A 14,019-nucleotide genomic window follows, 5' to 3' on the forward strand; every position below is an offset into this window, starting at 1 on the left:
TCGCCCCCTTAGTATCGTCCCGATAGCCCCGTGTATGAGGACTATTTCCACTCTAGGGTATATTTCTTACTGTGTAGTAAAGATTATACTTTCCACTGGTCTTTTGTATCTCACTCGACAGGGTGACTGGGAGAGTACTACCTCCAATCTCGGTAAACTACATCGTATCGTATACTATGGCCACTACGAGTAGACACCTCCGGGGCCCCCGGATGGGTCAAGTAGTAGGGTACTTAAGTAGGTAGGTAGCTGATGAACGCGGTACAGAAACAAAAAAAAAAAAAAAAAAAAAAAAAAGCCTACTCCTGGGTCAACTTCAGTCCCTTCGCTTCGGCCTGACATGATATGCGGGCCTGTGCCTAAACAGAAGATACTAGTACTCCGTACTACAGTGGAAGATTCATAAGTAATCGACCAGACCTCTTTGGAGTCAATCAACGCCACCGGGTAGTCGAATACTTGATACCCGCAAACTGTAGTTATATGTGGCGCTGTGCGCGCGCACTAGTCCATCGCCCGCTGGGCGTGCTTGTCCACGATTCCCAGTGTCACCTTACCATTCCGGAGTACAATTTAACTCATAATTTGGCTAAATACAACACCATTCGTTGGCTTGGAAACAGTTAATTACATGCAGCTAGTCTATACCCCAGTGGACAGGGGCGTGGAGCAGATAATACCGCAAACAAGCCCTGACCAACAAACTAATTCATTTGACTTCGCGAAAGCTATCCGAGACAGCTAAAATGCGCGACACCTAGCTTCCATTACTCCGTACCTATGACCCAAAACAGGGCCATCCACTAGAACAAGAAGTTTCCTACATTGTCTCCAAGGTCCAGTCGACCATGTGCAAATGACGCCAACACGTACTTTTCCTTGGGTACACCAGCATGTGTACTGTACCAGTTCCGAGACCAAAACGCCGGCGAGAAATGTGCCACCGCAAACCAAATCCAATGACCAGTATGCTCTGTCTCTGTCTGATGGTAATACGTAAAACATAAATGCATCTCATAATGCATGTGTGAACTGCTGCAAGTCTAGAAAAGAAATGTGCCAAACACCGTCCAGATACATAACAGGGGTATAAAATACTGTGGTTCGTTCGTGCAAATGCTCCAGTACATTGCTGCACGATTGTATTAAAAAGCCTTCATGGTAGAAGGCATCCAAGACTAGAGACATGGTACGCCAGGGAGTGCGTCCATGCTAGGAAACTCATAGCAGCAGAGATACTTGTATCTTCTTCGCCATTACTTTGACGCCGCTTCGTCCACCCATAACACTGCGGTGCACTAGGGAAAGCAAAAGGGCGGTAAAAAAAAAAAAGGGGGGGGAGGCGCGCTGGAACCTGTCGTGTATGCCTTCAGAAAATGAAGTCTCAAGTAAGAAAGAAAGAGTCGGCAAGGAAATTAGTTATCATTTACAAAGCAAAATTTTGTCGACAGCAAAAGAATCATGTGAATATTAGTTGCAGTGAAATATGCCGGCACTAGTCCCAGGAACGGGAAAGCTATTCCCTGAATGCTGGGCTGGCCTCTTCATCCGTATTGGGCAGTTTCTCCGATTGCATGTTGCCCCACCGTTGTTCGATTTCATCTCTAGACGACCAAGGTTAGTGAGAGCAGCGACATAGGAGGACGGAATCCGAGGCTTACGCAGTGACCTTCACCAGCTTTAACCGGCGCTGGCGACAGTAGTTGAGGAATCGACGCATCGTACTCTCCCGTTTGAATGCTGCCATGACGTCGCCTGTGGGTTGTCCATCTTGCTTGGAGACCCTGGAACCGAATGGACTCATTACAAAATGCACCTGCAGGGCATCTATGTTCCAATCGACCCGTGTAATATCATCCAGCGGGATGTCGAAGTCAATTGGAGATCGGAGGATGCCCCAACTAATCGGGTCCGTGTCCTTGAGGACCTGATGCTCAAAGAGGCGTCTGTCCTCTTTCCAATGCCAGTACTGCGTTACCTCCGTGGAGCTTGTAAATAGTCTGGTCTTCAATTGGTAAATACGCCAATCCAGCGTTTGAATCGGAGCACCGCTCCAAGAGTCTGTATCTGAAATGCCATCCGTGTAGAATTCGTCGTTTGGATGGGTGGACACAGGAGAAAGCGGCTTCAGGCGTTTTTGAATTGGTGGCGCATTAAACGAATTGTCGGTCGAATACGGAGCTGCATTGCTGGCAAGAGGAGAACGATTGTAATCTTCCTGGGCCAAGGATGGGGAGTGACTAGACGACGGCGTCTCCCGGGGTGTGTCTGTTTGGGAATGCATGCTCTTCCTCTTCTTCATGCCACCTTGAGGTGTGCTGTTGTTGTCGCTCCGCGCGATTTGGCCGGCTTTGTAGCCCGATGGGCGCCCTATACTCTTAAATCCGTTCTTAGAACGCAGAGCGGCGAGCTTTGGATCATGATAGAAATCGTGCATGATTTTGGAATAATTGAAATTTGCGCCCTTTTCCACAATGAGCTCATGCAAACGATGGCGCAGCCAGTCGACTGGGGAGATGTCAAGTCGATATTTGGCCAGTTCCCCGAGTGTTTCGCACATCCGAAATAACGTATCGTAAGCGGTGATGGTTCCCTTTCCGGTATGCGTATACTGTTTCGACAATAGCTGGTAGGGGCTAATCTCACCCTCTTCTAGGAATTCCAAGATTTTGTGGCCTCTGTTTACCTGACGTCCGTTCTGAAATTTTGAAGAACCCCCTTCGCCTTTGGCCTTCCTCTCTACAGATTCGTCATATTTTTCACGCCAGAGCTGAAGCTGTGGTTCAATAATTGATCGTACAGGAGGCCAACGCGGATCCCAATAAGGGTGGTTTTCGTCAATCTTCACAAGAGGGACGCCTTCAACGCACTCGGGGAAGGTGTAAACGGTGCCATTGTGTTTGAGAATCAAATTACTTCTTGTTATCTCGTCGGATGATGGGAGATGCTGCCTCGTTGGCTGTGGGGAATTTTCAACTGACTGCACAGAGGGCGTCGGGATGTCTCGAGAAGGCGGCCGACTTCGATAATTTGCGGGAGTGAAGCCACTTGAAGCGAGGTGGTTCTTAAAGCTAGAAAACGGATGCTCTCGGCTTTCCCTTGGGGTCGGCATCTGAATTGGCTCGGGCAGCATTGGGCTCCCATTCAAACGACTGGACGATCGTGGTATTCCTGCCTCCCGGCTGGGATACGGTCGAAGTGTTTGGCGAGACTGGTCCGCTGGCGACATCCGGAATGCCAGTTGCTCTGGTTCTTTACCAACGTCATGAGACTGCATTTGCTCGTGTCTGGGTCCTCTGTTTGCAGATTTATAAGGTGCAGGCATATGGCACCCTTGGCGATTCCATTCGCAATTGCCACACTTTTGGAATAGTGGTCCACCTAGAACAATGCAGTCATCAAAGGCACCTTGGTTTTTATCGCAAGAGTGGCAACGTCGTGGTTGAATCTCCCCTGTAGCCTGAATCATACACGCCAGCCACTTGACTCCTTTGGCCTCCGAGCGGTCATAGATAGTAGCCAAGTGATCCGAGGTGAACTTGCGTCCCCGACGGATCCTGACCTGTTGTTTTATAGGCAAGTCTTGAATAGCTTCAACCCATTGATTCCATGGATCAGTCCTCTCAACAGGACCAATCACATGGCCATCCGCATCGACAATATTGACAAGCACGTTTGATGACCTCTGTGTGACCGGCGGAGCGAGTGCGGATTTGATGGGAGTCAGAGCTTGCGTCGACCTTGCCGCTTCATTGGCCTGCTCCAGAGCTTCGGCGCGGGCGGCATCATGTCCCTCGTCTCGGGATCGTGTACTATTTCTAAGTACTTCACGCCAATGATCCCTGTCCCGTTCAGATGGCGCATCAGGATCCTCCCCTCGTTTGATCCTGAAGAATCTTTCCATGCTCTTAGCGATTTTATTACGTTGCTCTAGTCTGTCGTGTTCGCTTTGGCGGTATTCTTGTTCTAGAATATTCAACTTCGTGGCCTTGTCGTCACATTCTTCCACAACTCGAGCAAGCTCTTCTTCGACTTGCGTCAGCTCCTTAAGAAGGCGGTCCTGTCTTTCTGTGAGTTGTGTTCTCTTTACCGTTAACGTATCAAGATTGGCTCTCGTCTCTGCCTCCCTAATTTTAAACCTCTGTTCGGACTTGCCATGGTTGGCATCGTTCTCATTGTCAAACTTAAGCCAAAAGTTACGCTCCGTTTCATCCCAAACTGACCGCTGTTCCTCAGCAGGGAGCAAATCAACCACTTCCATTTTGATGTATACAAGAACACAGGTTGCCCCAGCGCTCTTTTATTATCACCAAAACGAGAAACTTGTGGGCCTCAAACGGCCCTGGCAGTAGGACGTTTTAAACTGTGCTGCTTGGCGTAGCGTTACGCTGTTAGAGGCATTCTTCCTCGGAGGTGTTACATATAGTTGGCTATAGTTGCACGTACCCTTTTTGGCAATAGATTCCCTGGTAGCCGATAGATCGACTCTCGTACGTCTCGGCCAGGAGAATGGCGCATGCCGCCATGAACCAGAACTATAAAGGGACAACTTTTGGAACTTTGGGACCTGTAGCCACGAAGCTTCGGTTATAACATTCCACTTTGCTGAGTTTCCAATCCCTTGTCGGTCCCTGTGGCGAAGTCTAGGTGGGTCGACTCGATCCGTCGTACACCTTGCAAGCTGACACCGAACCGAGTAGGGGTAAGCGGCTGGCAACCAGAGAGCTTGAAGCTCGTTTTGTTGATCCGCGATCTTGGTGCGTGTTTTATTTTCCTTCCAGAGTATAAATACGCTGGTCATCGGCGGGCTGTAGTTTGATGAGCCAAATACCCATTCAGAAGCTCTGATCGAACGTGACCGTAATGAGCTTCTGCCTTGGCTTTGAGACCCGCCGATAATTAATATAATAGGAAACAGGGTCTCGGTCCTGTCTCAAGACCACGCAACTTGATTGTGGTATTAGCGAAGCCAAACCAAGGATTCCAATCAAAGTCAACACAGCCTATAGGGCTGATCAAACAAGAACAGCGAAATTGATGTAGGGAGATGGCTAACAGCCACGGACACAAAGAAGGGAAGAGGAGGTGGCAACGAGTAGAAATATGGAAAGTAATAAAGGACAGAGGGTGGAGTCTTGCGGGCGACGGAGAGGAGGGGGGTGGTTGACGAGAGACTGAAAGAAAAAGTAGGGAGCTGGCTGTCTGTTTAGATCAAACGGAAACGACGGACTGTGCTAGTCAGCCCAAGGGTCATAGGTTGTGTGAAGTCGTGAAAGCGTTGAAAGCTGACAGTGAAGTAGAAGCAGAGATGCCAAGGTGGTTCCCGATGGTCCCAATGGCCCCAGCTGGGTTCCCGACGGTCCTAAGAAAACTGAGGGCGTTGAGGGTGGTGTGAACAAAGCCGCCGCATAGGGATAAAATAATGGTCAAAACCGGCGTGTGTCCCAGAGGCAATGTCTTGGGTTTATGGCAGCGGGTAAAATTTCCGCAATCTCCCCGAGGTGTCAGTTTTTGGAAGGTTGGAATGGAGCCTCTGCATGCCAAACGAAGGAATTGTAGGCTGCGAAGGAGGTGGCTGCCATGCGGATTATGCCTCAAGCAATGTTTCGCGAACTTGAACCTTGAGCTGGCATCCCACGGCCACATCGATGGTGGTCGATGGATCAGGTAGTGTGCTGAGGCTGGGCTGATAAGACACAGCTGTGGCACTGGGGGTTCGGCCTTGCACGCCCAAGAAATGGGGAATGGAGAATGGAGAATGCAGAATGGAGAAATGGAGACTGGGCTGCGCAACGACTGCAAAACACGGCCCTTTGTGTTTGTGCGTGCATATGTGTGTGTGTGCGTGTGGTGTGTGTGTCCACGCGTGTGGCTATGAATAGGGAAAACGTGGAAACTCGAATGCGGGAAAGAAGGGGAAAATAAGAAGGGAAGAAAGCAAACGGATTGGATGAGTTGGGGAGTGAGGGCGAGCGCGCAAGCAAGGGAGTATGTACTCAAGTAAGTGAGACAAGGAACTGAAGGTTTGACTTGACTCGACTCGAAGCCTTAGAGCTTAGAGGCGCTACTCAATTTAGCTCCAGGTATTGCAAGTACCCAGGTACTTTACTAGATACCTACTTAAGTACCTTGGCTAAAAATTATTATTTTGGATACTCCGTATCTCCCCCGGAAAAGTACCTCCCTGGTATTGGTTACCTAAAGTCTGGGTTGGAAGCTCTTTTACTACTAGGTACTTAAGTACCCAGCACCCTAACATGCCCGACAAACCGGTCGAGGAACTTGCCAACTTTGGGAAAACACCTTTGGCTATCACCGTTTGACGGGACGCCAAGCAATATAGTCGAATGCTTGAATGGTCGATGCTGGAAAGGGAGGGGGAAAAAAAGAGAGGACAACGACCCTTTGGCAGAGGATTGTCCAATGCGCGGCGAACGAGCATTCAAAGAACTCGCAGTGTTAGAAAATGCGGGCAAAAAATGGATGCGAGCTATCGACTGATCCAAGTATAGAGCACAAGTATCTGGGAGGTGTTAGGTACGGTATTTGCACGTAAGGGGGTACATGCTCAAGTGCACATGTTGGCATTTGCACGCCGACCAGGGATGCGCGTAAAGCAGAAATGCCATCATGAAGTACCGATTATCAAAAAAGGTCGCGGAGTACTCCGGTACTAGGTTCGAAAGTTCCCAGCTCAAAGAGGTTCAATGACGAGAAAAACGACCGACCAGAAACGTACGTCTCCGGAGGGAGGGAAGCAGAGACCAGTGAAAAGAGGGGCGTGTCCCGGACGCCCTAGACTTGGTTCTTTCTCTAAAGCTCTCATCCTATGATGGCTAATAGTGTGCACTTCTTTTAGCTCTTGCACGGGGGGGTGGATTCAACATCACACAGTTCTTGTTTTTCCTCGGGTCGGCCGCCAACATTGAATGTTGGGCATTGGCCTGGGGGAAAACTCGGAACGCCAGAAACGCCGCGCATATACGTAGATTAGGTATGGTCCTCAATCAAGTACCCAGGTATGTAACTACATGGACTTGTTCTCATATGATAAACCCTACAACCTTAACTGCATGTGGCCTGCGACTGGGACAAGGCCTAGGGTGTTTCCCTTGGTTACACTTTAAGCATATCACATTATGGCTATTGCTCCCTCTCCCTTCCTTTGCTTGCTCTGCAAATATCAATTAGAGTGGCCGCTTTGGCCACATTATGCGCCTTCATTCGACTTGAGAATATCGCACTATGCATACACTCAGCACGGAGCAGAGTAGCTGCCGTATTGTTGATTGGTAGGACTTGACAAATGCTCACATGGTTCAAGATAACGTCTGGGAACGAGGCGCCTCCGACCCGACCACCATCTTGTCACACTGCAGTGTGGCATCTATGTTGCAGTCGCCAGCCTGGGCTATTATGCACCCGTTGGTGTCGTAAACACATGCTATTCAGCTAGTAGCATGGAGATGCGTCAGTCTAGGGCTCTGTTCGAAACTGGCTCTCCGGTCTTGGCTTATGCTTTAATTTCCCGTATGTTTCGTCTCTTCGGCTCCTTATCTCCCTGCGGAAGGAGGGAACAAAAAAAACATGTACTACCGAGTACTACTATAATGCAATTATATAAGGCTCTGTCATTATAAAGCACACTCCCATTTGAATGTCTTGTCTCTCTTGACTACCCTTGTCGTGGACTTGCCTGTCCACACCATCAACATCAGCCAAGCTCTTTCGGGCTAGGTTGTGTGTGCGCAAATGTCTTGAATGGGACTATGCTTCAGCCTTGGTTTAATTTGCCGCTGCTTGGTGCATGGGCTATAATGATATAATATTCAGCAAGTTTTTCCCTATCAAGTTGAGGCCCACGCCGGTATGCATACTAGTGATAATGCCACCCCCTCCCCCTGTTTAATTTTTTTTTCTCTCTCTCTCTCTTCTTTGCAAAAGCAGTTCCCTCCCACGTACTCCGCACATGTATGCATGTATGTGTTGCACGGAGCGTGTAGTGACAGCATCTACGGAGTGCTATGGCGGAGTACTGAGTTCAATCCAACGTTGCTCTTTGTCTTTTGTCATGCTGGCATGAAGCCAGGGTCTCGTAGTAGCTACGCACTGATGTTGCAAAGAGTCTATCCCCTCTGGTGTGCGAAGGCTCCAGTCATGTATCTACGGGGATAATACGCCAATCAAGAGCCGTAAAATAAAAGGTACTTTATTCCACACTTAAATTCCACTATAATACAGGTTACTATAAGCATTTAAGTTACAAAAAGCTACATCAATATATCACTAGATCTAAGCCACTATTATGTCGCTTGAGGTCACTAATCATAGCCGGGATATTGTGGGTCCACGCGACCTGCTTGGAGCCTTCGCACACCAGAGGGGATGATTACTCCGTAGCCTCGTACTAATAAATCTGCATGTTGCAGTTCCGTATGGCAAGATAGAACGCTATAATGATTGCGAGAGACATGTCAACTCGCCACCATCATTTCGCAAATTATGCGAACCGTTGCGACAGATGGACAGATGGGCAGATTTGATGGTCCTCGGCCATTTCCTATTCTGTGTGGGCGTACGTCCTGACGCCTGCACTTGCCGTCAAGACTCAAGTCTGCTTTGTCATGACTACCTTGGTACTGCAATGGTGGTCTGCTCTGCATCTTTGCTTTGTCCTTGAGCCTCCTGTCCTTTCCTTTCCTTTCCTTCAACTCGGCGATCCCAACAACGCAGGGCCACGCCACCGCCGTGCATTGGCTGGTTGCCGCCATGCCAACATGAGATGCAACGCACGGCATGCCGCAATGCCGGCTGGCTAACAAACGTTTTCAACTTTCCTTTGTGAAACGGGAAGGCTCCTCACGTGCGAGCAAACATAGTTGTTGCCCCGAGATCCTGCTCTCGGCGGCGCATATTTAAGCCCGGCCGGGGCAGCCATCATGCCTCTATGCGAGCCGGCCGAGTGATGAAGACATTGATGCATCTCGCCTGCTCAGAAAGTTGCGGTGGGTGCTGTGCCACGCTTGCACTTCACATGATCAGGTTGACCCTTGTTGGTGAGTTTACATTATCAATACTAGTACAATTTTTTTGATTTTTTTCAAGCAAGAGTTTCAAAGCATATCCAAGAAAATGCGTCACCCATGCCAGATCGGCAATGGCACACCAGTTACTCCGTAGTTGTTGGCCCATGGCTTCCCAAGTACCTAGGTACCTACCCAGAGAGGCAGGTATTACGGCATCCGTTCGTACAATGTCCTGCGCACACTTGAACTGTTGGTATCCTCTGGAGAATGCTGTGACGTTCTCTCGCGTCGATGTTGAATGTTGGAATGTGGTTTGCCGGGCAATAGCACACGTCACAACGAACCTTGTCGACGATAATGCCGCATGATATTTGTAGGCTGGCGACCCCATACCGCCTGGACCAGCTCATAGTTGCAATCGTCGTCCAATGATAGACTCTCGTAGGAGCACTATTAATATATGTTCACTCATGACATAACGAGCAAGTACCCAACCCAAGGGAGGTGGAGCTCGTGGCCCACGCAATACCTACGCTTGAGCTGTTGGCGCAGCCACGCTCTCGCGACGGAAATGTCTGGAGGAATCAAGTGGGCGAAACTAGCTTGTTGATGCGTAGCTATTTAATAATGCCATGTGTTCGTTCGTCCGTGAACGTTAATATTGTGTACTTAGTAGTCAAACATTGACCCCATCCATGTCATTGGATACGATGAACAAAAAAATCTTTAGCTCCATGACGGTGGCCCGAGGCAAGTGCCAGTCAGAAGGCCTGGCCGGTTGGTTCCTGCCCGGGCAGGCGCCTCAATGCTTACGGCTTCATGTTTCGGGTCAGCAGATCCAATCACCGCAACATCCAGGGCAGGAGCGAGCAAGAGTATGCGATCTGGTGTGAAGCAACGTCGGCAGGGTTGAATTCTTGACGCCTCACACTTCACTGCCTCCTCACTCCTCGCTCTTGGCCACGACCTCAAGCCAGAGTATTATTGCATCTTGGACTACAGGCACATTACGGAGTAGCGGACCTATTCTTGTCTCAATTACCCTTCCCCCCCCACCGCGCGGCACGAATCGACAAAGTCTTTTCGTCTATGTTGCCTCCATAAGCATGGTCGCCTAGGTGGTAGCATTATCAAGCCAATTGCCAACGGCATTTCCATCACCGCCGTTATCTAGGTGCATGGCGTCATGTGAAGGAAGGCCACAGTACGGAATTCAGACTTCCACGGAGTTATGGATGCTGCAATTTGCATTGCTACTACGGAGTACTAGGTGCCTACCTAGGTAGGTACCTAGGAACCTAGGTAGTTACATGAATGCGACCTACGATACCCGTTCCACCTTTTTTTTTACCTTAATTAATTTCTAGTCCAGCTGTGGAGCAATGCTACAGCCCTCCTTCTTCTGGTGTGTTGAGTGGATAATATAGGTTACGAAGTCAAGCGTACATAATGACTGAGAGATCGAGTCACGGTGCCACAGACCTGCCGTGCTAAGAACCCTCAATATCCTCCTGCAAGAGTTGGTCACAGTTACACAACCGAATAAGACGGCCGATACGGAGTACTCTTCACCTACCACAGCTTTTAAATGGAGTTGACGGCTCTCCTTTCAATCAAATATTGGATGGCTTTACAACACCACAATATGGCCACCACGCCGACATGCAATCTTGGAAGACGCATGCTGGGTTATAGACAACGAAGAGACCGACACGCGGTCCTGGCCTACACTTCCGCTCCCTTTGAATCTTGCGCTAATCGCGTATTGCTGACGCTGGGGCCGAATGCTGGCCAGATTTGCAAATACGTATGGTCTCGGATGTCAAAGTGGTCAAGGTGGTCAAAGCCCCTGGAAATCCTGGATGCTTGCCACAACTGTCATCCACCGCACCCGGGAGGGGGGGATGATACGGGGTCAGCAAATCTATATTGCTCTATATCTGTGCCAAATCACTACTAGTACCGTGGACTATGTAACTAGTACTATTTTCTTAGTGGTGGGTTCTATTACACTATGCTCCTGCTAACGCCCAGAATGACTTACAATGACCGTGTCATGAGCATAATGCCGCCTATAGCAACCGGGACTATCGTGGTCGCCCCTACACCAGGGCTCGCCAATACACTTCAGCCCCGAGTAATGCACCCGTAAATGCGGCCGTGATGTTGACGTCTTTGTCTTCTTTCACACAGTTTCCGCATTCGGCCCCTCGCCTTTGTCTTCGCGTCTCTTACTTGCCTCATCTACCCTCACGCCCCAGCAAGTCTACTCAGAAAAGGGCCTGAGCTCAGAAACAAAACAACGCGAACGACGTGATAGATACAATGGAACCCTTGGAAAGAAAGAAAGACGATGAAGAAGGGGGGGGGGAGGGCTGGATTGCCCACGCTCGCAGCATGTTTGTTACATCAGCATATACTACAGCTGCTACAGTATGAGACACGGTGTTGCACCTTTTTCTTCAACAAGCGACGATCGCTTTTTGGCCCTTTGTTCTTTTAACCCCTCGTCTTGGGATGATGCGTCCAGAATTCTTCTTTACCCAGCCCGGGAATTGTTTCAGCGCCCCCTCATTCGGTCTCGTCTGGTTCAACCATGCCCCCGATCACCCGTCGCCTTTTGTCTACTTCGCTCAGGTGAGCATCATTCCTCGATTTGCAATGACTTTGAAGTGGATTTGTGTGTCGGATCTCCCTTGCTAGTACTAGGTATGGAGCCTGAGCGGGTCTGTCCATATTTGGGTACGCGTGCTGGTCTGGACTAGCAACCAACCAAACCAGGCTACTGCGGACCACGCCATGATGCTGCTGCGGTCGACATGGCCGCGTTGTTTCCAAACAGTAGCGGATTTCAACTACAAAATACAAGTCTCGCTTCTTTCATGACACTATCTCGTTTGGCTCCGTGCGGGTTGTGGTTTTTGGCTCTTTTTTTTGTTCTCGGGTCATTGATGCTTGAGGTTCCGTCGTCGCTCACCATTGCTAGGTCGTCTTCTTCCTGGTCTCGTCTGCCTGAACTCGAGGTCAGAATCCGGTTTCCCACTTGCCATGCCGTCATACTCTTCAAATTACCCCAAGCACCCCCCGGCACCCTTTGGCCGTCCTAATTCCGTGTTTAATTGCTGCTGTTTGTTCCTCAGCCATGCAAATTGGCGGCTTGTGGCATGCCTAGTCACGTACTCGGTACAATGACGGGGGGGAAATCACAAAAACGCATCACCCCCTCCTTTGATGCTGCGAAATTTGATTCCAGAGGCGGCAGAACCAATCTGTCGGGAGCCGTCCACCACTCGCAGGCCGGCGTTTGTGGCTCTGCAGCAAATACTGTGACAAGTTAGTTGTGACAGAGTCTTGCAAAGGGACCTTTGGCGTTGGCTGCATAGTAAGTACCAGGGCATGGAAGCAAAAGCCCAAGGCCCGCAGCCAGCTTCAATGCTGCGTCGCCCATCGATGTTTGGAAGCACCCCTATCCCCGTTCCCCCATTTCCCCGTGCATCCTCCGTCCAGAACGTCAACAAGGCCCTTTTCTGGTGTTGGCTACCCACCTAGGCAGGTTGCCCAGGCTGCCATCCCTTGGCACTCTGGGTAGGGCCGGAACCAGAGACGTACGCCTTGGCGCACCAAGGGCAGACAGAGGTTGGGACTGAACGGACTGAACCGCACAGCCGGAACCAAATCAGAAGTCAGGACTCGACGCTTCCTGGACGAAAATACGGAGGCTTGACGTCGATGCTGTCCTCCCATTGGCCTATACGAACCTGCCCAAAGCTAGACTCAAAATACTTGTCACCAGCCATTACCAAATGCTCACCCTACTACGATGTAAAGTACCTGGGTAGGTACTCCGTATAAGTACCGTCCGTACCAATGCATTGCAGTGAAAAAGCATGGGTCAAATGCAAGCGCGCTATATCCGTCACCCAAGATTCTATCATCTCTGGTGCGTTGCCCCCCCCCCCCCCCCCCCCCCCCTCTCTTCCCGGCACAGCCGAAGGTGCATGGAGTACTCCGTACTCTTGTGTTCTATCAAATCCCTAAGAGGCAGCGAAGGATCCAGTGAGGTATCTCTCTCCACAAGGCCCTGGAACTCCCCGGCAGAACCCTGTAATCGAATTATTAATACTTCTTTTTTTGGTGGGATCAAAGTGATGATAAAAGTACCAGTCAATCAAAACTGCTTAATTGGCCCTAATCCTTGGGAGATACCTCATTGGAGCCTTCGCTGCCTCCAAGGCATAGATAGGATGACTGCCTTTGTTGTTCCTTTTCCCTTTGTCGTTTCCTACCTCGTCTTGCTCGCCTGTGCACTCCCACTGTCCAATCCAGTGGAGGCCACCCATGACTGAGGGAGGGTGTAGAAGAGAGAGCACCGTTGCATGCTCATGCCACGCCATGCCGTGTTCTGCTTTGCTCTGCTCTGCTCTGCTCAACTACAGTTCCATCAGGTCAATGTGCCACCCCAGAGCTTCACTTAAATCCCATCCCCCCGAGACAAGGACTTTATCCGTCACAAATACTCAGGTGCCAGGTACCCGCCTCGCTTCGCAGGTACTCCGTGCCCGGCAACCAGCTACCCAGTCATGTCTTGTACAAAGACTGCCAAAGGCCAAGTGTCAGACTGAACACTTGAGCATTCCTTTGTCCAACGTCTTTTGCTGAGCCCTTTCCCCTGTTCCGCTGTTCCCCGTGGTTCCCTGTCCTTTGCTTCCCGCTTTAGCACCGCACATGCAGTCGGCTTCTGGCCAACATTGCGCGGCATCCGCGGAAATTGCAAACTTCCGAGGAGAAGAAACTTTCGAGGAGAGAAAGTGCAAAACAGTACAGCAGCACGGAGCGGCCTGAATGGCACTGGGCACAAAGAGAACTTGGGAAAACATTGACCAACTGAGCCCGACGACACAACGGATTTAGGGCCCCGTCCAACACAATCTCCGACATCGATATGGAGTGTGTGTCTGTTTCGTAACAGATGTAGTATTTTACGTCTTACAAC

The 14,019-nt window shown here is 50.0% G+C and overlaps 1 protein-coding gene across 2 annotated transcripts; it reads right to left on the reverse strand.

The window, feature by feature from the left end:
- Positions 1-533: 533 nt before the first annotated feature.
- Positions 534-5,975, reverse strand: J3458_000951 (uncharacterized protein). Of its 2 annotated transcripts, XM_066116435.1 has the most exons (4): positions 5,291-5,975; positions 4,447-5,229; positions 1,662-4,368; positions 534-1,604 (listed from the first exon to the last, which is right to left on the reverse strand). In XM_066116435.1, exons 3-4 carry the CDS (start codon positions 4,259-4,261, stop codon positions 1,517-1,519), a joined length of 2,688 nt encoding a protein of 895 aa, XP_065978317.1. In that variant the 5' UTR covers positions 4,262-4,368; positions 4,447-5,229; positions 5,291-5,975; the 3' UTR covers positions 534-1,516. The 2 variants fall into 2 exon arrangements, with proteins under 2 accessions (XP_065978317.1, XP_065978318.1); XM_066116436.1 differs by having other exon boundaries at positions 586-4,368; positions 4,447-5,975.
- Between the last annotated feature and the right edge of the window lie 8,044 nt (positions 5,976-14,019).

This window comes from Metarhizium acridum (assembly GCF_019434415.1).
Source record: "Metarhizium acridum strain ARSEF 324 chromosome Unknown scaffold_1, whole genome shotgun sequence".
NCBI classification, from domain to species: domain Eukaryota; kingdom Fungi; phylum Ascomycota; class Sordariomycetes; order Hypocreales; family Clavicipitaceae; genus Metarhizium; species Metarhizium acridum.

Bases quoted from the DNA above. Each gene is read 5' to 3' on its own strand.
- J3458_000951 (XM_066116435.1), bottom strand. From the start codon at position 4,261: ATGGAAGTGGTTGATTTGCTCCCTGCTGAGGAACAGCGGTCAGTTTGG. The intron at 1,605-1,661 runs GTAAGCCTCGGA...TTGGTCGTCTAG, and splicing joins AAGCTGGTGAAGGTCACTGC to AGATGAAATCGAACAACGGT.